At 39.8% G+C, this 21,265-nt stretch overlaps 1 protein-coding gene across 1 annotated transcript in view; it reads left to right on the top strand.

The window, feature by feature from the left end:
- The window catches only part of DNAH11 (dynein axonemal heavy chain 11), a 359,682-nt gene that overhangs the window by 325,461 nt on the left and 12,956 nt on the right, over window positions 1-21,265 (top strand). Inside the window, exons 74-76 of the mRNA XM_054559402.2 lie at window positions 3,258-3,485; window positions 10,686-10,877; window positions 16,267-16,386. Of these exons, the coding sequence (XP_054415377.1) occupies window positions 3,258-3,485; window positions 10,686-10,877; window positions 16,267-16,386 (540 nt within the window). The remainder of the gene's footprint in view (window positions 1-3,257; window positions 3,486-10,685; window positions 10,878-16,266; window positions 16,387-21,265) is intronic.

The following is a 21,265-nucleotide window of genomic DNA, read 5'->3' as shown; positions in this document are numbered from 1 at the left end:
TCTAGGAATGGCTATTTAGTTTTCAGCTGAGTCATGCAAAGGTTCTTGTCAGTAGGCAATTCACAGGCTACCTTATCTCGAATCATTACAACAAAGCTCCTAGGTTAGGAGTCGTCATTCTCTATATAAAGATGAGAAAAGTGAGCATCCGAGTGTCTGGAGAGCCTCAAGGCCACAGGGCTGGTTGGATGGCAGAGCTGGTACTTGAGTCTAGGTCTATTTAGCAGCAGGTGACATTCCTGAAAGTAGCCACCCTCATGCAAGATACAGCATTGGCCTCCCTTAGTGTCTCCGGTATCCAGGCTCGGTGCCTTTGGCATTTCTGCCTGAAATGCAACTGAATTCATAAAGAAGCTTCCAGAGTCCAAGCAGGCTTATGATTGTAGGAATGTAACCTTCTGGGATGATAATACCCACTGCTTAGATGAGGCCTTAATAGAGACCTTTGTAAGGGGACTTGAGGGCAGTGTAGTGCATCCCCTTCTGAGGCTCAGAATCAGAAACACAGGAGGGTTGGCTTTTTCAGAGAAAACAGTTGACGCCCAGACAGTTCGGTAAATTTTAAGGTTGTCTCAGAAAGGAAAGAGCTCTTTGAGCATTTTCATGCTCCCAGTGGCTCAGACTGGAGAGAACACTAGGAGGGCTATAGTCATCCTCAAAAGAACATATTTAAAATAAACTGTTTCCATTACTTTTTTATCTATGCTGAGCTACTTGTTGCCCCTAAAATTGCAAGTTGTAAATTTTAACATAAAAAAAACTTAAAAGATCTTATTTTGTCAAGGATCTACTTTTGGATATTTGTTTCAGACCTTTGATTTTTGTTCTTAGAGCTAAGCCGGTAACCAAGAATTTAACTGTTTAAACTTCTTCACTCCCCACCCCTGTACCCACATAAAGTAATTGGTAAGGAGAGATTATACCAGGCTTTGGGCCATCCCAGTGCCTAAAAGTTTCTAGTATCCATTTGATCAGCAGGAAAAAGAGAAGCAGGACTTTGAAGAAAGAGAAGACAAACATAATGAAAACTTGTTATACTGTTCATAATTTACATTAAATTACATTAACATGGGTATATAATATGTATGTACATGTTAATTAGTTCTTACCCAAGCCCCAATGTGATCAATTATTATGATTAGATAGAGCCCTCTAAAGGTGTTTAGATAGTAGTTAATCGAAAGCCCACATTCCAGAGAAAACTATTATAAAAGTAGCAGGCTGGCAACTATATTTATCTCATATGCACACCAGAAGGCTTGTGAATTAACATAACACATATTAAAAACCATTTTTCAAGGGCAAAATGACCATTTTTCATGCATTTCCAAGACATATAGATTGTCTAAAAATGTTGCACAAGCATTGCTGTTCTTGGAAAAATAGCCATAAGAATCTAGCCAGTCCTGAAGCCAGTACCCTCGAGAACAGCTGCCAAGCTAGATTCCAAAGAGTGCCTGTGCTCCTCGATGGCTCGCTTGGAGGTTTTTCTGTCCCCTTCAGTGACTCCCAAGTCACTACCTAGAATATTTTTACATTTGATTCAAGTAAACTTTTCAAGTAAGGTACTGTTGTAGCCCATAAGACAGAGAATGAAGATATAATTGAGTTTACAAAGCAGGTTTTATTATTGTTTCTGTTGTTTTCTTTTATGATTGGCACAATTAGGAATGAGAAATACTCTTTCCTTATAACCTGTTAGTAAGCATGTAAAGGAGGGAACTTAGAGTCCTTACCTACTGTATTACTTTGCTAGAGTAGACGGCCAACTTTCTGTGTCTTCACGTGATTTGTCTTCTGTGTTTCTGGGTCCTAATCCCTTCTTTGCATAAAGACATCAGTTATATTGGTTTAAGACCCTTCATTGGCTGGGTGGGGTGGCTCACGCCTGTAATCCCATCACTTTGGGGGCCGAGGCGGGCAGATCACGAGGTCAGGAGATCGAGACCATCCTGGCTAACATGGTGAAACCCCATCTCTACTAAAAATACAAAAAAAATTAGCCGGGCGTGGTGGTGGGTGCCTGTAGTCCTACCTACTCGGGAGGCTGAGGCAGGAGAATGGTGTGAACCGAGGAGGCGGAGTTTGCAGTGAGCCGAGAACACGCCACTGCACTCCAGCCTGGGTGACAGAGCGAGACTCTGTCTCAAAAAAAAAAAAAAAAAAAATGACCCTTCATAATGACATTTAGCTTTAATTATCTCCTTAAAGACTCTTAAAGTCACATTATGAGATGCTGGGGGTTAAGACTTCAACATATGAATTTGGGGGTGCATAATTCAGCCCACCACATCTACCAGTGTTCGTTATTTGCCAAGGGAATAAAAGCCAATAATGTGAATGACTGAGTGGGCTTAGATCTTTTTGCAATAGAAATTTTAAAGAAGGATACTTCATTATTATTTTGTTCCATGTTTGCCTTCATTCTCTGTATTTTTGTGGCTGTTATAATCTTAAATGTTTTTCTTTGTTGGAAATAATTCTGTATATCTGGGTGTGATGTTTCAATTACTATATCAAGGACTTCTCCAAAGCCAGAGAGCATGTAAGGTGCAGCCTTTATACCTCCCTACCAGCACCAACTACTAAGCTATACCCTGTGGGTGTTTGGTTTTGGAAGAGCAAATTTGTGAATCATAAAATGGAAAAGCAAAGAATGACAGCAGTGGTGGTATTTAATTTTTTGTGTGTGATTTTCGACAGCCCTAGGATTTAAGGAAAATCATCTGTTAGGAATAAACAAAGCATCTTAACAATGAATGATTGCTTTCTTTCAGCTAGCCTTGCTTCCCTTATATCCTTTTGAGTCCATATGCTTATGAGTAGGAGTTTGAGTAGAAGAGGTTTCCATCAGAAACCAATGAAGAGGGTGATCAAGCACATTTCTGGCTTTTCGTTTTCGTATTTTCTCAAACTAACCCCAATATGTCTCAGTAATTGGATTTGAACCATAACAAAGAAAAGTACTAGGCAACTCCATCTCAGAAGTGACTGGTGGGTGTTTGAAGTAGGTATGTGTATTGCGTGGAGATTTTGGATTACAAAGACAATCTGTGTTGACTGGGAATATTTAATATGTTCAAGGTTCAATTCCCTTTTGGCTTTTTTTTTCTTCCTTTTTATGATGTATTGATAAAGGAAAATTTGAATCATGGTTCTCTGAGTTTTCAGTGCAATTATATATAGGAAAATGTAATCTTATACTTCAAGTAATATGGCTCACCTTCACAGGAATTATGCACCATACTATCTTTCAGAATGTTCATTTGGTAGCCAAGTGGCTAGGAACCTTGGAGAAGCTCCTTGAAAGATTCAGCCAAGGAAGCCACAGAGATTACAGGGTTTTCATGAGTGCCGAGTCTGCACCTACACCAGATGAGCATATCATCCCTCAAGGACTCCTGGAAAATTCCATTAAGATCACTAATGAACCCCCAACAGGGATGCTGGCCAATTTGCATGCCGCCCTCTACAACTTTGATCAGGTAAGAAAGCGAAGCAGGCTAGGCAGACAATGAAGTCAGAGTCATCTCACAAGACTGTGGGGCCCAGAATCAACCCAGGCATGTCATTGAGAGGGATGAAGCAAGTTCTTAACGTTCGCATGTGGAGGGGTAGGGGTGAGCGTGTTTTAATCTCTTGAAAGAATTGCCCCTGTCATTTCCTATTCTAATGACCAGTAAATATATTTCAGTCTCACCCTAACATTAAGAAAACTTCAGCTACTGTTTAGGGAAAGCTAACTAGGTAACTTCTCGAGGAGGTTGCTTTTTTTGTTTGTTTGTTTTTTGAGACGGAGTTTCACTTTGTCGCCCAGGCTGGAGTGCAGTGGCATGATCTTGCCTCACTGCAACTTCCGCCTCCTGGGTTCAAGCAATTCTCCTGCCGCAGTCTCCTGAGTAGCTGTGATTACAGCTGCATACCACCATGCCCGGCTAATTTTTGTATTTTTAGTGGAGACGGGGTTTCACCATATTGGCCAGACTGGTCTTGAACTCCTGACCTCAGGTGATCCACCTGCCTCGGCCTCCCAAAGTGCTGGGATTACAGACATGAGCCACCACGCCTGGCCAGAACTTTCTTCTTGAAAACAAGTGTGGCAGACTAGTATCTCTGACCACAGAAAGAGAAGAAGCCATTGTTATTCTTGTTGATGATGGCAACAGTAATGACATGGTAAAAGTTTCAGTGTAATGTTTTAGCCCTTGTTTGATATGAGTAAATTTAAAGTCCTCTTTTTGGGTTATATCTATGACACCTTATTTATATTTTCCTGTTTTTCCAAGGTAAGACAAATGAATACTTACATGGGTTTTTCGTTTGTTTGTTTTTGTTTTTTTTTGAGACAAAGTTTTGCTCTTGTCGCCCAGGCTGGAGTGCAATGACGTGATCTTGGCTCACGGCAACCTCAGCCTCCCAGGTTGAAGCAATTCTCCTGCCTCAGCCTCCCAGGTAGCTGGGATTACAGGCGCCCACCACCATGCCCAGCTAACTTTTGTATTTTTAGTAGAGGCAGGGTTTCATCATGTTGGCTAGGCTGGTCTCGAACTCCTGAGCTCAGGTGATCTGCTCACCTTGGCCTCCCAATTCCACCTTGGCTGGAATTACAGGTGTGAGCCACTGCACCTGGCCGAATACATATATAAATTAATACATATATACATGTGTATATATACATATATACACATGTATATGATATATATATGATACCTTTATTACCATTACTCTTTTTACCCAAACTATCCTATCTATCAACATCATTATCAAGTCTTTCAGTTTCCTTTCTTGCTATTGCTCTGAGATGTTCCTTCCTTCCTCTAATTTTTTGGAAATCCTTGGTAAATCTCATTCTTGTTAGGAGACTAGAATGAACCCTAAAGAGGAAATACATATGATTTTGTGATAAATATTCAGCCCCCCTCTTAGAAATATCACTCTCTATGAAGCATGTCAACATCCTTAACTTCTTTTCTAGTAGCTTTTGGGTCAATACCTAAACCAACATTATGAAGGAATTATGATAATTGACTACCTGAGAATACAGTGTTGAAGAATGCAGTTAATTACTTCATTAAATAATTGATTAATTTGTATCCTATATATACACAGAAGATTGTGTAAATAGTAGGACTCAAAAAATCTTTTTGAAACTATTAAATATTTGCAATATGCCTTATTTAATCCACTATGACAGACATATATGTTTTTTAATCATCCCTTAATTTATAATTTCTGGCTATTTATGACATTTTCAAGCTATTTCCCAAAGTACATACGAAGAGGAATTTGATTTATTTAAATAGGACTTATCTGCCCCCTAAAATAAATATCTTTATTCATGAAAGTGAACATTTCATGAACAAATATGCTTCAGCCCAATTATCCTTCAGCTTTTTTGTTCATTTGTTTGTTTTGTTTTTTTGGTAAAGATCACTTCGAGAGTCTCATAAAACTATGGACACTCTCCCCAGGGAAATACACGTTCGAAAATATACTGCACATTGGGCCAGACACAGTGCCTCATGCCTACAATCCCAGCACTTTAGGAGGCTGAGAGGAGGATCATTTGAGCCCAGGAGTTCGAGGCTGCAGTGAGCTATGATCACACCACTGCGCTTCAGCCTGGGCAACAGAGCGAGACGCTGTTTCAAAAAATAATAATAAGTGTTAAAAATATTGTTGCATATAATGATAAAGATTCACAGATTCCCCCAAAGCCTATGCGTGAATTCCCTAGTTAAGAACACCTGTTCTGGTCTTTTCATGAACCTGTCAGTTCTTTTGACTGCTATCTGGAAAGCCACTTTTATTAATTGAAGGTTACTTTTATTGAAAAGACTTTTAGGAACTTCAAGGAAGAATATTTCTTTTTTTTTTTTTTGAGACAGAGTCTCACTCTATCACCCAGGCTGGAGTGCAGTGGTGCGATCTCGGCTCACTGCAAGCTCCGCCTCCTGGGTTCACACCATTCTCCTGCCTCAGCCTCCCGAGTAGCTGGGACTACAGGTGCCTGCCACCACGCCTGGCTAATTTTTTGTATTTTTTCATAGAGACAGGGTTTCACCATGTTAACCAGGATTGTCTTGATTTCCTGACCTTGTGATCTGCCCGCCTCATCCTCCCAAAGTGCTGGGATTACAGGCGTGAGCCACCGCACCTGGCCCAAGGAAGAATATTTCTTATTTAGTGGAGAGGATCCTCTGAAATATTAAGACTGAACTTGATGTTAAGTAGCAAAAGCAAAGATAATCAAAGTGATTCACTAAATAATGTTCTCATCAAACCTATTTTAGCCAGAACCAACCAACAAAATAAAAAATCTGCAGAAAATCTAAAATGTTAGAGTCTTTTATGAATGCTGACCTGTCATTATGTTAGGAAATAAAATGCAGTTTTTAATCAGATTGTATAATTCGAGGGATTTAGCCTGTGCTCCCTGGCTCTCTATGAATAAGTTCCCATTGCCCTTTTATCAGTCAGAATGTTGGGTTGGCTACTTTTGAAAGAAGTTCTTATAAAATAACAGTGGCTTACACAAGGTCAAAAAGTAGTTTTGCCGCATGAGAGTTTTACAGATAGTCCATTCAGAATTCATGTGTTACCACAAATTGTCATCAATCTGGCTCTTTATAGTTCACCATTTCTAGAATGGGCTTGTCACGGTCCCAGGTGGCTGCAGGAGTTGCAGCCCCCATATCCACATTCCTGACAGGAGGGTGAAAGAAGAAACAAAGAAGATGACAAAAGGAAAAGGACAGTGTTTGCTTTGTTGTGCAAGTGCTTCCTGCAAGTTAACAAACAGAAATTCTCCTTTCCTTTCATCGGTCAGACTTAGTCACATTGCATTACCTAGCTGCAAGAGAGGCTGGGAAAAGTGAATTTATCTTAAGCAACCATATGCCCAGCTAAAAATTAGCAAGAAGACATTTTAAGGAAGGCAGTCAGCAATCTCCATCACAGATGTCCTTTCCCACATCTCCTTGTATTATTTGGGGTGTTCTGTGTTGCTGCTATGGTCCAATCTTGTTAAAGCCTGCGTATGGATAGAGTGATGAATGCTATCTCTCTTGTTACCCATATGGGTTAGGTAAATGAGGACCAGTTGTTCCTGTTGCCTAGGTGTCCCTCACAGTGGAGTAAAATACCCAAGAGGTTTAGACAAGTCAACTGTACTGCTAGGGTATTTTTCAAATCTAATTAAACCTTTTCTTTCTTTTTTTTTGCTCTGTCACCCAGGCTGAGGTGCATTGGCACACTTATAGCTCACTGCAGCCTTGAACTCCTGGGCTCAAGTAATCCTCCTGCCTCAGCCTCCTGAGTAGCTGGGACTACAGGTGTATGCCACTATGCCTGGCTAATTTTTAAATCCATATTTTTAATCTTTCCCCTCAATTTAGAATTTACCTCCGAACTTTGGCATGTGTATTCAAAATGAACAGTTTGTTTAATACTAGTGCTTTATTATCCTGAGCATTCCAGAATATTTATGTAAATTTAATCAAGTGGCCGGGACATAAAGAACTATTTCTTGTAGGATGCCATCTACCTACACCTTTCAGCTAAAGAGCCTCTTGAGGCTGGGCACGGTGGCTCGCGCCTGTAATCCCAGCACTTTGGGAGGCTGAGGCGGGCAGATCACAAGGTCAGGAGATTGAGACCATCCTGGCTAACAAGGTGAAACCCCGTCTCTACTAAAAATACAAAAAATTAGCCAGGCGTGGTGGCAGGCACCTGTAGTCCCAGCTACTTGGGAGGCTGAGGCAGGAGAATGGCATGAACCCAGGAGGCAGAGGTTGCAGTGAGCAGAGATCGTGCCACTGCACTCCAGCCTGGGCAACACAGCGAGACTCCATCTCAAAAAAAAAAAAAAAAAAAAACCTCTTGAGGAAGATGTCATAAAGGAGTACTGTTTGGGCTCCCTTGACACCCAGATAACTGTATTTTTTTAGAGTAAGAATACAGATTTCTGTTTCTGTAAAATTTGCAGGCAGAAACAAGTAATTGATCATTGTGCATATAAAATTGGTAATTGTGTACAAATAGCACTACTGTGGGTATGCAGATGCCTGTTCTCTGTTCACAATGCAGTCTGTATTTTTTAAATATTAATTTGCTTATCACTTGGTTTGCAAAAATACAACTGGCCTGAAATGTGGAATGGTAGGTAGACTCATACCTTTTCTTCAGAAAGCCTGATTCATATTTTCTTCCTGCATCATTTATATTATCAGAACACAATGAAATGGATTGACTTGTTTCTTTTAGCACTGAGGATAAAGCCAAGTCAGTTATATAAAGTACAGATTGAAGTAATGTACTTACTTATTGTAGTACCTTGGGTTTTATGTGGACTATCTGTAATTCAGAAAGGTATTAAGTGATTTGTTAGATCATAATTCCAAAGTGAAATTTTGATACATATATTGGATCTCCTAGAAATTTCTTACATTTAAAAGTAATTTTTTTTATACCCTTCAGGGTTAATTCCAGTTATACGGTTTCTCTTTTCTGCCTTCACAAGCTTGCCCTTTATTTGTGGAAAAGTTATTTTTTAATGATTGTATATTTCCAAGCCCCATAAATGACCTAAAAATGGCCTAGTGATTTAGAGTGACCTAGTGATTTAATTGGATCTGCACTACATGCTTCCTGGCCAATTCTAGAACCATATTTGGTGGGAGCCCTGGATTCTGCTAAAAGCACTGTCTAAAGAAACTAAAAAGCTCTCAGGGCCTGGCCCACAGAGAACAAATCTGGTCTTGGTTTAGTATCACAAGTCCTCTAGAAGACTAGGTCTGAACTCCTACTCACACTGGTTCTACATATACTTCATATATGGCCCAAGTTGTCAGATCCATTTCAAATGTGAACTGGCTATAGTTTGCCCGTTTTAAAGGACTAGGCAGGGAAGGGCAGATTTTGGCTTCTTCCTCCCCTGTTGCTCAATGCCAGCTGAAGGAGTAGTCCTCAACTTCCTTTCCTTGCCTCACAGAACTGCCAAATCTGAACATGGGTGAAATACGACTTTTAAGCCATAGATTGGACAGCTATTTTTCTTTTAATTTTATGGCTGTTGGGCCATAACTGTATCCATGTAGCATGCCAGGATTCCATTTTCCATCCACGTTCTTAAAAAAAATCTCACAGGTCTAGGCTGGGCGCAGTGACTCAACGCCTGTAATCCCGGCACTTTGAGAGGCCAAGTTGGGTGGATCATGAGGTCAGGAGTTCAAGACCACCCTGGCCAATCTGGTGAAACCCCCATCTCTATTTAAAAATATATACAAAAATTAGCCGGGCATGGTGGCGTATGCCTGTAGTCCCAGCTACTCGGGCGGCTGAGGCAGAAGAATCGCTTGAACCCAGGAGGCAGAGGTTGCAGTGAGCAGAGATAGCCCCTCTGGTGACAGAGCAAGACTCCATCTGAAAAAAACAAAAAACAAATTAAAACAAAACCTCACAGGTCTAGACACATGTTTCCCAATTTTCCATATATCACCCAGTCATCCCAACAATGAATTTTACTTTTAGTTCATTGGAAGGAAATAATGTGTCGTGGTGATTTTATTAGTTAAGGTACATGCTAAGCTGCTGTAAGAAAGAGAATCAAAACTATAGGGATTTAAACAAGATAGGAGTTTTTTTCTCTCACATATTAGGCAGCTTTGTTCCATGAGATCATTCATACGCCCAAGCTGATGGGTGCCTCTGCCATACCTAACTCAAGGTTTCCAGACTTGTCCAATCATCATCATTTCTAGCCATAGAAAAGGAAAGAGTTCGCTGGGCCCCGCGGCTCGTGCCTATAATCCCAGCACCTTGGGAGGCCAAGCAGAGTGGATCACCTAAGGACAGGAGTTCAAGACCAGCCTGGCCAATGTGGCAAAAACCCATCTCTACTAAAAATACAAAAATTAGCTGGGTGTGGTGGTGTGCACCTGTAATCGCAGCTACTCAGGTGGCTGAGGCAGGAGAATTACTTGAACCCAGGAGGCAGAGGTTGCAATGAACTGAGATGGTGCCACTGCACTCCAGCCTGGGTGACAGAGCAAGACTCCGTCTCAAAAAAAAAAAAAAAAAGAGAAAGGGAAAAAGGGAAGAGTGACAACTAAGACAAGCAATTTCATTTTCAGCAAATGACCTGGAAGTTATACACAACACTTCAGCTGAAATTCTGTTGGCAAAAACTTGGTTGGATGACACAAATGGCTTCAAGGGAGGCTGGGAAACAGTCAAGGGTGTCCATGTGCCCAGAGAACCAGCGAAGAATGGATAGTTGTAGTTAACTAGCATTCTCCCAACTATAATAGCATTCTACTACAGTGATGAAATGAAGATGATGGCTTTATGTCATCCAGATTCTGCGAGGAAAATTTTGCAGAGGAAAATGATGTCAAGCAGTATGACATGGTTAAAATGAACTGTCTCATTTTCTAGTGAACTTAGAAGCATTCAGAAGCATGACTGAAGCAAAATAAAAGTATTCCTCTTAAGCCAACAGACTGGCAAATGCCAGATAATCTCCTGTTATGCTTCTCATTGGATAAGTAGCCATGCTGAAAACTGCATGTTGCCTCTGTAGTATCTCACTCTCAAAGTTCTTTACAAGATTATTGAAAACACAGACCCTTGCTCTTGGAAACCATACAGATGGATAATCAAGCATGTCTTCTCTTTTCTCCCAGGATACACTTGAAATATGCTCCAAGGAGCAGGAGTTTAAAAGCATCCTCTTTTCTCTCTGCTACTTCCACGCTTGTGTTGCTGGGAGACTGAGGTTTGGCCCCCAGGGCTGGAGCCGAAGCTATCCTTTTAATCCTGGAGACCTCACCATTTGTGCCAATGTCCTCTACAACTACTTAGAGGCAAACCCTAAAGTAAGTGCTGGTGGTCAAATAACCTCTTCCAAGGAGTTTACAAAACTGTCAGTCTTTGGGCACTATCAAAATTGACCATAATTTCTCTTTTGAAGCTATTATTGAAATAGCTGACACTATGTATGTATCTTCTGCCAAGTGTGAAAATAAACCAGATCAAAGGTTTTCCAGCAGTGGATGTTTGAACTTCATGAGATAGGTCAAACCAGTTCTACATCAGCAGCTTAATGTAAAAAACAAAACAAAACAAAAAAAAAAACAAAAAATGTCCTTCATTATGTTAACAAAAACAGTGGTTTACATGTGCATATATGCCAGATTCATTAGGCAGGTAATGAAGCATTTGCACAAATGTAATTACATACAGCAATTCTGACAGTTCATAACACTGCATTAATAATCACTACAATTAGTTCTGATGATGGAAGCAATTTACAGCGCGTCACATGTATAAATAATGGTGCATTTCCTGCATATGTCATTATTATGTATTAAGGATGCCACCTTGTTGTGACTTTCTCAGTAATGTTCCCCTTGATTTGAAGTTAAAGGTAGATGAATGATTTTATTTCGTAGCTAAAATGTGTTTTACAGATGGGAATGGGAATGCCTCATCAAGAACATTTGTGTAAATTCTCATAAACCGAATGATTGGATTTCAAAAAGCAAGAACCATTCATTCCTAAGGATTTTCTAGCTTAATCCTCACAAGGGAAACTTTTTTCATTAAGTTAAATCCATTAAAACTAGGATACATGTGTCAAAACCAGTCAAGTGTTGTACTCCAGGCCACATTTTCTATAAAGGGTTTTTAAAATCACCCGTCCCTGTTTCTAAATGGAATCTATTGTTTTATGTTCCTTCAGTAACGATTGTTATAACTTTTTTTGTCAGCTTTCTCAGGCTTCAGTGGTGATTTGATTGCTATTAGAATAGATACCCTTGGTACCTAACATAGGCATATTTTCCCAAGGAACAAATTTTAAATAAGTTGTATCCAAATAAATGGTTTTAATATGGTATTTGATGTTCAGTGGTCCATATCTCTCACTTTTTAATTTATAGAATTAAAAAGTAATTCTGAATACTTTGAGCATATTTTGACCATTCTAATAAATAGTAATATTTTTGTGTTGATTCCCAGCACATTTTGTCTAAATGATTGCACATAAAATTGTAACAGTTCTAGGTAGAAAAAGGAATGGACCATTTAAGACTTTTATTCAAGTCCTTCATAACTGTCCTGTGAGGCTGAGATCGGGAATCGAATCGTATTTCAGCTGAATCCTATACACCATTGAGGTGGAAATGAAGGGGAGGAAGAGGGAAGTGGACACATGTGTTTCTCTCCAGCTCTTACATCCTGAGTCTTGGAAACACCAGTTGACCAACTGAGTCAAACTGTGTCCTGCTTTTTTTCATCCTGGGGCTCCAGGATCAGCACAGCCTTAAGTTTTTTTTTTTTTTTTAATTATTATTATTATACTTTAGGTTTTATGGTACATGTGCGCAATGTACAGGTAAGTTACATATGTATACATGTGCCATGCTAGTGCGCTGCACCCACCAACTCGTCATCTAGCATTAGGTATATCTCCCAGTGCTATCCCTCCCCCCTCCCCCCACCCCACAACAGTCCCCGAAGTGTGATGTTCCCCTTCCTGTGTCCATGTGTTCTCATTGTTCAATTCCCACCTATGAGTGAGAATATGCGGTGTTTGGTTTTTTGTTCTTGCGATAGTTTACTGAGAATGATGATTTCCAATTTCATCCATGTCCCTACAAAGGACATGAACTCATCATTTTTTATGGCTGCATAGTATTCCATGGTGTATATGTGCCACATTTTCTTAATCCAGTCTATCATTGTTGGACATTTGGGTTGGTTCCAAGTCTTTGCTATGGTGAATAATGCGGCAATAAACATACGTGTGCATGTGTCTTTATAGCAGCATGATTTATAGTCCTTTGGGTATATACCCAGTAATGGGATGGCTGGGTCGAATGGAATTTCTAGTTCTAGATCCCTGAGGAATCGCCACACTGACTTCCACAAGGGTTGAACTAGTTTACAATCCCACCAACAGTGTAAAAGTGTTCCTATTTCTCCACATCCTCTCCAGCACCTGTTGTTTCCTGACTTTTTAATGATTGCCATTCTAACTGGTGTGAGATGGTATCTCATTGTGGTTTTGATTTGCATTTCTCTGATGGCCAGTGATGGTGAGCATTTTTTCATGTGTTTTTTGGCTGCATAAATGTCTTCTTTTGAGAAGTGTCTGTTCATGTCCTTCGCCCACTTTTTGATGGGGTTGTTTGTTTTTTTCTTGTCAATTTGTTTGAGTTCATTGTAGATTCTGGATATTAGCTCTTTGTCAGATGAGTAGGTTGCGAAAATTTTCTCCCATTTTGTAGGTTGCCTGTTCACTCTGATGGTAGTTTCTTTTGCTGTGCAGAAGCTCTTGAGTTTAATTAGATCCCATTTGTCAATTTTGGCTTTTGTTGCCATTGCTTTTGGTGTTTTAGACATGAAGTCCTTGCCAATGCCTATGTCCTGAATGGTAATGCCTAGGTTTTCTTCTAGGGTTTTTATGGTTTCAGGTCTAACATTTAAGTCTTTAATCCATCTTGAATTGATTTTTGTATAAGGTGTAAGGAAGGGATCCAGTTTCAGCTTTCTACATATGGCTAGCCAGTTTTCCCAGCACCATTTATTAAATAGGGAATCCTTTCCCCATTTCTTGTTTTTGTCAGGTTTGTCAAAGATCAGATACTTGTAGATATGTGGCATTATTTCTGACGGCTCTGTTCTGTTCCATTGATCTATATCTCTGTTTTGGTACCAGTACCATGCTGTTTTGGTTACTGTAGCCTTGTAGTATAGTTTGAAGTCAGGTAGTGTGATGCCTCCAGCTTTGTTCTTTTGGCTTAGGATTGACTTGGCGATGCGGGCTCTTTTTTGGTTCCATATGAACTTTAGAGTAGTTTTTTCCAATTCTGTGAAGAAAGTCATTGGTAGCTTGATGGGGATGGCATTGAATCTGTAAATTACCTTGGGAAGGATGGCCATTTTCATGATATTGATTCTTCCTACCCATGAGCATGGAATGTTCTTCCATTTGTTTGTATCCTCTTTTATTTCCTTGAGCAGTGGTTTGTAGTTCTCCTTGAAGAGGTCTTTCACATCCCTTGTAAGTTGGATTCCTAGGTATTTTATTCTCTTTGAAGCAATTGTGAATGGGAGTTCACTCATGATTTGGCTCTCTGTCTGTCTGTTATTGACGTATAAGAATGCTTGTGATTTTTGCACATTGATTTTGTATCCTGAGACTTTGCTGAAGTTGCTTATCAGCTTAAGGAGATTTTGGGCTGAGACAATGGGGTTTTCTAGATATACTATCATGTCATCTGCAAAAGCCTTAAGTTTTTAACACATTCTCATGTTTCTCAGTCATTTTCTGCACATCACAAAGCGACTTATCAGGATTTGGGAATTAAATTCCTATGAGCACATGTTTGGTTGTACAAAATGCCCTTTTCAAGAAAGTATATATAAAAAAACAAAGACCAGGATTGAGGGAAAGAGAATCAATTATTGAAAAGAATAGATCTGAGGCCAGGCGTGATATGGCTCATGCCTATAATCCCAGCACTTTGGGAGGCCAAGGCAGGCAGATCGCTTAAGTCCAGAAGTTTGACACCAGCCTGGGTAACATGGGGAAACCCAGTCTCCATAAAAAATACAAAAGATTAGCTGGGCATGGTGGTGCACGCCTGTAGTTCCAGCTATTTAGGAGGCTGAGGTGAGAGGATCGCTTGAACCCTGGAGGTAGAGGTTGCAGTAAGCTGAGATCATACCACTGCACTCCAGCCTGAGCAACAGAGTAAAACTCTGTCTCAAAAACAAAAGAGGAAAGAACAAATCCTTAGCTAAATAATTATTGAAAAGAACAGATAATTATTTAAATAAATAATTATTGAAAAGAACAGATCCCTAGTTAAATAAAAATTAAAAAGAGATACATATTGAATGCTGAAATGTGTAGCAAGCATCAATTAAATGTAGGCAGAAAGAGAACTAGAAGTCAGAAGCCTGTGTTTTCCATCCATTTCAGCTATTTGGAAGGTAGTCCGTGCAGTGGTTGAGAAAGCATGTTGCGGTCTAGGCACCCCTCTCTTATTTTTCATTCACCTCAACCCAGTTAAAAGACATATTTGAGGTTCACTTATTCAAATTCAAATAAACTTGTAGCAAGTACCTTGGCATAGTTGAAGCAATTTTACTTGTTCTGTTCTGTCACATCACGCAACAAGCAAAGGCTATAATTCTGTTTTTACTTGAACTGTTGGGAGGCGGTATACTGCCCCCGAAGGTGTAAAGGTTCCTGTCTAGAAAGGCTTCATCACACACTGGCATGTTTTGCAAACCCAGAAGAAGCTAAAGTGTAGCAAAGAGAGGCTTCAAACCCTGCTCAGCCAAATAAAGAGTAGATACAGTGATTTCTTGAATAAAACATGGTATAGTCATTAGTTACAACCCTTAGAACAGTCATTAGGCCAGTCATGCCGTAAGACAAGCCCTCAACTCCATCTGTGGCAAGGGGATTTGTTTGCCTGGACTTTCGGAAAATACTAGGATTCTAAATACACCCCAAATTCAAATTGTGTGGATGTTGCTTTCTTTTCCTGAATCAGATAATACAAGCTGATATAAAGCAGATAATAAAAACATGTCGTACTTCAAAGGCCTTGTGAACCAACATCCTTTCACAATTTTTAGATGAGATTTTGAATGTATAAACTTTCCCTGCAAACATGTTCTAGGGATGACTCAGTTTCTTTTAAAATCTGCATAAGGCTGGGCGTGGCAGCTCAAGCCTGTAAATCCCAGTACTTTGAGAGGCCAAGGAGGAAGGATGGCTTGAGGCCAGGAATTCGAGACCAACCTGGACACCATAGTGAGAACCCCGTCTCTACAAAATTTTTTAAAAATTAGCCAGATGTAGTATCCTGTGCCTGTAGCCCTATTTACTTGGGAGGCTGAGGCGAGAGGATTGCTGGAGTCCCAGAGTTCAAGGTTGCAGTGAGCTGTGATTGTGCCACTGCACTCCAGCTTAGGCAACAAAGCCAGACCTCATCTCTTAAAGAAAAAGGATCTTCATAAACAGCTCAATGTTAGTGAATTTTCACTGACTGTATTAGAAGACACTGAAAATAATTCTCCCAAGAAATTATCTGCAGAAACTTAGACAATTTCAGAACCACCTTTAAATCCTCCTACTGACGGAGGCTTGGAGGGCGTTGTGTTAGAGGGGCACGTGCCACTGGTTGGCTACTCTGAGGCAGACTCTGCACCCAGCAGTGAATATTTGTGTGGTTTTCTCCACAGGTCCCGTGGGAAGATCTCCGTTATCTCTTTGGTGAGATCATGTATGGAGGCCACATCACAGATGACTGGGATCGCAAACTGTGTCGGGTGTATTTAGAAGAATTCATGAATCCGTCTCTGGTAAGACATTTGTAAATTAATTAATTTGTAAATAAATTTTACTGAGGAAAAAATTCTGGTAAGAATTTTATAAAATAATTATACTATGGGTAATTCTTAATGTTATTGAGGATGCTTGGCCTTTTGGGAAATTTCTTAGAAAAGCAGAATCTCGGGTTCCATCCCAGACCTACAGAATCAGAATCTGCATTTTCACAAGTCTTCCAGGTGATCTCTGTGTGTGCTAGAGAGTGCACCAGCGTGAGTCAGCCTCACATGCACTGACTCATCGGCTCTTTATAAAAACCCTATGAGGTATGCAGAGCTGACGCTGTTATTCCCTTTTCTAGACCGAGATACTGAAACATGGGGATTTGCCCCAGGCCACTAGGTTGGCATGGGCAAGAGTTTTGTGCATCTTTTGATAGAAGTCTTTTGATTTCTGTTCCAGAGTTCATTTCACTAAAGTTTCTTTTTTGCCTGTCATAGAAGTCCTAGAGAATAGTCTACAGTTGGACCAGTATCAGTTACTCTATTATAATATGTGCTCAAGAAAAATGTGGTGAATAAGTATGTGAGGTGATAGATTTGTTAATTAGCTTGATTTAACCATTCCACGATGTACACATGTATCAAAACATCACACTGTGCCCCATAAATATATATAATTATTATTTGTCAATTTGAATAAAATTAAATCTAACAAGATAGTAAAAAAAGATTATATATATCAACCAAGTGCAAAGTAAGAACCTTATTTGGATCTTGTTCCAAACAAACTGTAAAAAAAAAAAAAAAAAAAAAAAAAAAAAGACATTTATGACACGATGGGAAATTAACATTAACATATCATGGTAATATAGAATTCCTGTTAATATTTTATGTGTGATAATAAAGTAATATAGTTATGTTTTTTAAAAAGAGAAAAGATGCTCCAGGGTGAACCTGGAGGACATTATGTTAAATGAAATAAGTCAGGCGCAGAAGGACAAATGCATGTTCTCACGCACATAAAAACTCTTAAAAAGCTGATCTCCAATAAATGGTGAATAGAACAGTGGTTACCAGAGACTGGGGAAGGGGAGAATGGGGAATGAATAGTCAACGGATACAAAGTTACCATCCTTAGCAAGGAAGAATAAGTTCCGGTGTCCTATTGCATAGTAGGGTAACTGTAGTCAACAATACAATATTGTATATCTAAAAATAGCTAGAAGAGAGGATTTTGTGTGTTCCCACCCCAAAGAAATGAGAAATATTTAAGATGATGGGCCTGCTAATTACCTGCTTTGATCATTACACAACATATACATGCATCAAAACATCCCATTGTACCCCATCAATATATGTGTCAGTTAAAAAGACAAGTATGGTGATTTGAGAACCTCATTCTTCCTTCTCTCATGAGGAAGAGGTAGATCACGGCTGTAGGTGGAGTTTTAAAAGACCAAGCATCCTTTTCCCATTCTCATCTTAGTAACCCTGTGTCTGTGTAGAAATGGTTCCAGCCCAGGGCTGTGTTTTCTGGAAAAAGTACTCCATTTTTGTTTCTCGTACTACAGAGGGTGAGCATGGTGGCTGTAGTTTTCTCATGCTCTCTCTCATGGCAATCCAGGTTCATGGCCATTCCTGGTTATTTCTTGGAAACCTAAAGCACCTGTACACCATATCATGTCTATTTCCAGTTGGGCGAGACACCAACTCTGTTTAAAGCAATGCTTTTAATAGTTTGAGTGATGTCCTATTTATAGTTTCTCTGAAAATTTCACCTCAGAGAAGCATTATATAGATTTGATCACCTTCCTCGAGTTCATTTTGAGAAGTAATATAATCATATCAGTCTAATATTTAGTCTGTATTAGATTAAATCACTAAAATCATATTAGTCTAATATTTAGTCTATTTTAGACTAAAATATACCAGGAAAACATAGTGTATTTTAGTCTAATATAGAAAGCTGGGGACATTATTTTGTTACTACTTTTAATAATGTGGAACAGTTTGGAGACAGTGCAAAAAATGCACAATGTTATGTAATTGTTTCTTTTGATTGTGAGTCTCATGGTCTTTCCTTAGTTCTAATGAGCAGGATTTCACATATCAGAGAGAGACTTCCAATTTAGCACAATTGGAAGTCACTCCTCAGGAGAGGTCTGGGAGCAAGTTACCATGGAGATGGGAAAGCTAAACAGTGCCAGGCACGCGACCTTTACAGAGGCTGATTTCTCCGAATGATGGTAGAGGGCAAGGGGCCCGCGAGGAGCTCCCACGGACGGTCCCTCCCCTGGCTCTGGCCTGTGGCTGAGGGGAGAATTACTGTTGCCAAATGCAGCAGTCCATTAACCTTTACAAGCCTGAACTCCCATTCAAATAATTGTAAAATAAATATAGGTGATGAAACCTGAAGGGGCATCAGTGATGTGTGTAAGCCCTTTAGAAATTCAGGTACCTGACCTTCCATACAGATCTGGCGAGGTTTTCAGGATCGAAATGCTTCATTTTGCAAGCTGGCGTCCTCGCTGGGGAAGTACCTCCTCAACTCACCAAAGGAAATTAAAGCACTTAACTGACTTGCTGTCAGAGGCAGCAAATCCCAGTTATTTTGTTCTCATGCATGTTTCTCCCGTTCATGCTGTTTATATGATTAGCAACATGATCTAACACTTCATCTGCAGGACATCTTTTTGCCACTTCCCACAAGTGGTTAACATATTTGGAAATCAGTGTCTTTGGTTGCATTGGAACATGATCAAAAAGCAACCCATTCATGGTGTGGGGTTTAAAGTTCTGCTGCTCTTATCAAAAGAATCAGAATGCTTTCAGTGATACCTTGCTGTTAGGAGGATCAGTGAGTTTCTTGTTGAATAAATGAGTTTGCTTTCAGAGAGAGTTCCCCAATGGGCTTTAGAGGGTCTCTAGCCAAAGTCAAGAAAGAAAACGTCTTCTCACATAAAGCATGTATTTGGCAGTGTTAATTAAGAAATACCGTAAATTACTTTCAGAGAATAAGGTACCAGGTCACCTTAAAGTTATCATGTAATACAAACTATTTTAGTAATATAGAATAACAAGAATCTGGACTTTGAAGTAAAAAACAAAGACAAAAAACACCTGGGTTCGCATTGAAGTACCTCTATGTATTTGCCGTATGATGTAATTGACCCTCTCTTAGCCTCAGTTTCATCATCTACGAAACCAGAATGATCAACTTACAGGTTTGCTGTCAGGTTTAAACTTTGGTACAATGCTAGAACAATATGCTTAATAAATGGGAAATCTTTTTATTATAAAGCATACATTTTCATTATATATATTTAATACTTGGCTATACATTAATCTGTGATAACAATGGGAATCCTTTAGTAAATACCTGCTCTGTGCCAAGGGTCATTACCACACACTTTATATGTATGATTTCTTCTCACTGTAATCTGGAAAAGTAAGTATTATTCCATTTAATCAAAAAAGAACCTCAGGCTTAGAGAGGTCAAACAGCTGAACCAGGTTTTAAACTCGTAATCAGACTCCTAAGGCCGGTCTTTCTCTGCACCATACTGCCCTGGCTGGAGTGCTGAGCTGGTTACAGCACAGGTCACCAAAACAATGACTCGTATCTGTATGTAGACGTTGTACAGGCCGACACTGAGAACAACACAGGCAATATGGGAAACCAGAGTTCTGGTTCTGCTACTGACTTGCTGTCTGACTTTGTGCATGGCTTCCCTGTGCCTCAGTTCATTCATTTGTAAAATTAAGGTATTGCCTAGAAAATCACCAATGTACCTTTTCATTCTCAAGACACCATGATAATTCAACCTTGAGTAATGTCTAAAAATCCCTAACAGCACTTTGGGGCCATGGCATTTTTGACCCAAAAGGCCAAGGGCAAATGCATTTGTTTAAATTCACAATAAACTGGAGCTTCTTGTCATTACCAACACTACTTGGAGAGGCAGTGGAGTGGGGGTCGGTTTTTTATTAAATGCCAGAAAGGAAAATGTAAAAAAGACAATAATCTCGTGGAGTCCAACATAGTGGGCTGGATGCTGGTTGTCCAGTTTCTAATAACTGTGCCTGCCCCTGATTTCAACAAAGATGATTTCAATTTTTTTTTCTTTCTTTTTGAGACAGAGCCTTGCTCTGTCGCCCAGGCTGGAATGCAATGGTGCGACCTCGGCTCACTGCAACCTCCGCCTCCCAGGTTCAAGTCATTCTCCTGTCTCAGCCTCCCGAGTAGCTGGGATTACAGGCATGTGCCACCACGCCGGGCTAATTTTTGTATTTTTAGTAGAGATGGGGTTTCACCATGTTAGTCAGGCTGGTCTTGAACTCCTGACCTCGTGATCTGCCCGCCTCGGCCTCCCAAAGTGCTGGGATTACAGGCATGAGCCACCGTGCCTGGCTGAAAATATCATCCAAATTTTTGATGATATTTTCATGATGTGGAGGTTCTTTCTGCCTGAGCATGATTCTATTGATTATTTTTGTTTTTAAAAAAGGTTTTACTAGATATAATTACAAGTTTTAGAACAGCTTTATTACCCACCCCCCCCCCAAAAAAAAAACCCTGTAACCATTAGCAGGCAGTCACCATTTGTTTCCCACCCCATATACCCCAGCCCATGGCAGCTACTAATCTATTGTCTGTCTCTATAGATTTGCATGTTCTGGGCATTTTAAAAAATGGACTCATACAATATGTAGCCTTCTTTCACTTGGCATAATGTTTTCAAGCTTCAGCCATGCTGTAGCATATATCAGTACTCAATTCCTTTTAAGTCTGAATAATGTTCCATTGTATGGACATACCACATTTTGTTTATCTCATCTGTCAGTGGACATTTGGGTTGTTTCTCCTTCTTGGCTATTATGAATAATGCTGCTGTGAACTTTTATGTAC

Source organism: Pongo abelii, chromosome 6 (assembly GCF_028885655.2).
Source record: "Pongo abelii isolate AG06213 chromosome 6, NHGRI_mPonAbe1-v2.0_pri, whole genome shotgun sequence".
NCBI classification, from domain to species: domain Eukaryota; kingdom Metazoa; phylum Chordata; class Mammalia; order Primates; family Hominidae; genus Pongo; species Pongo abelii.
The sequence above is the reverse complement of the archived record's forward strand: the minus strand, read 5'-3'. Positions and strand labels throughout refer to the sequence as shown.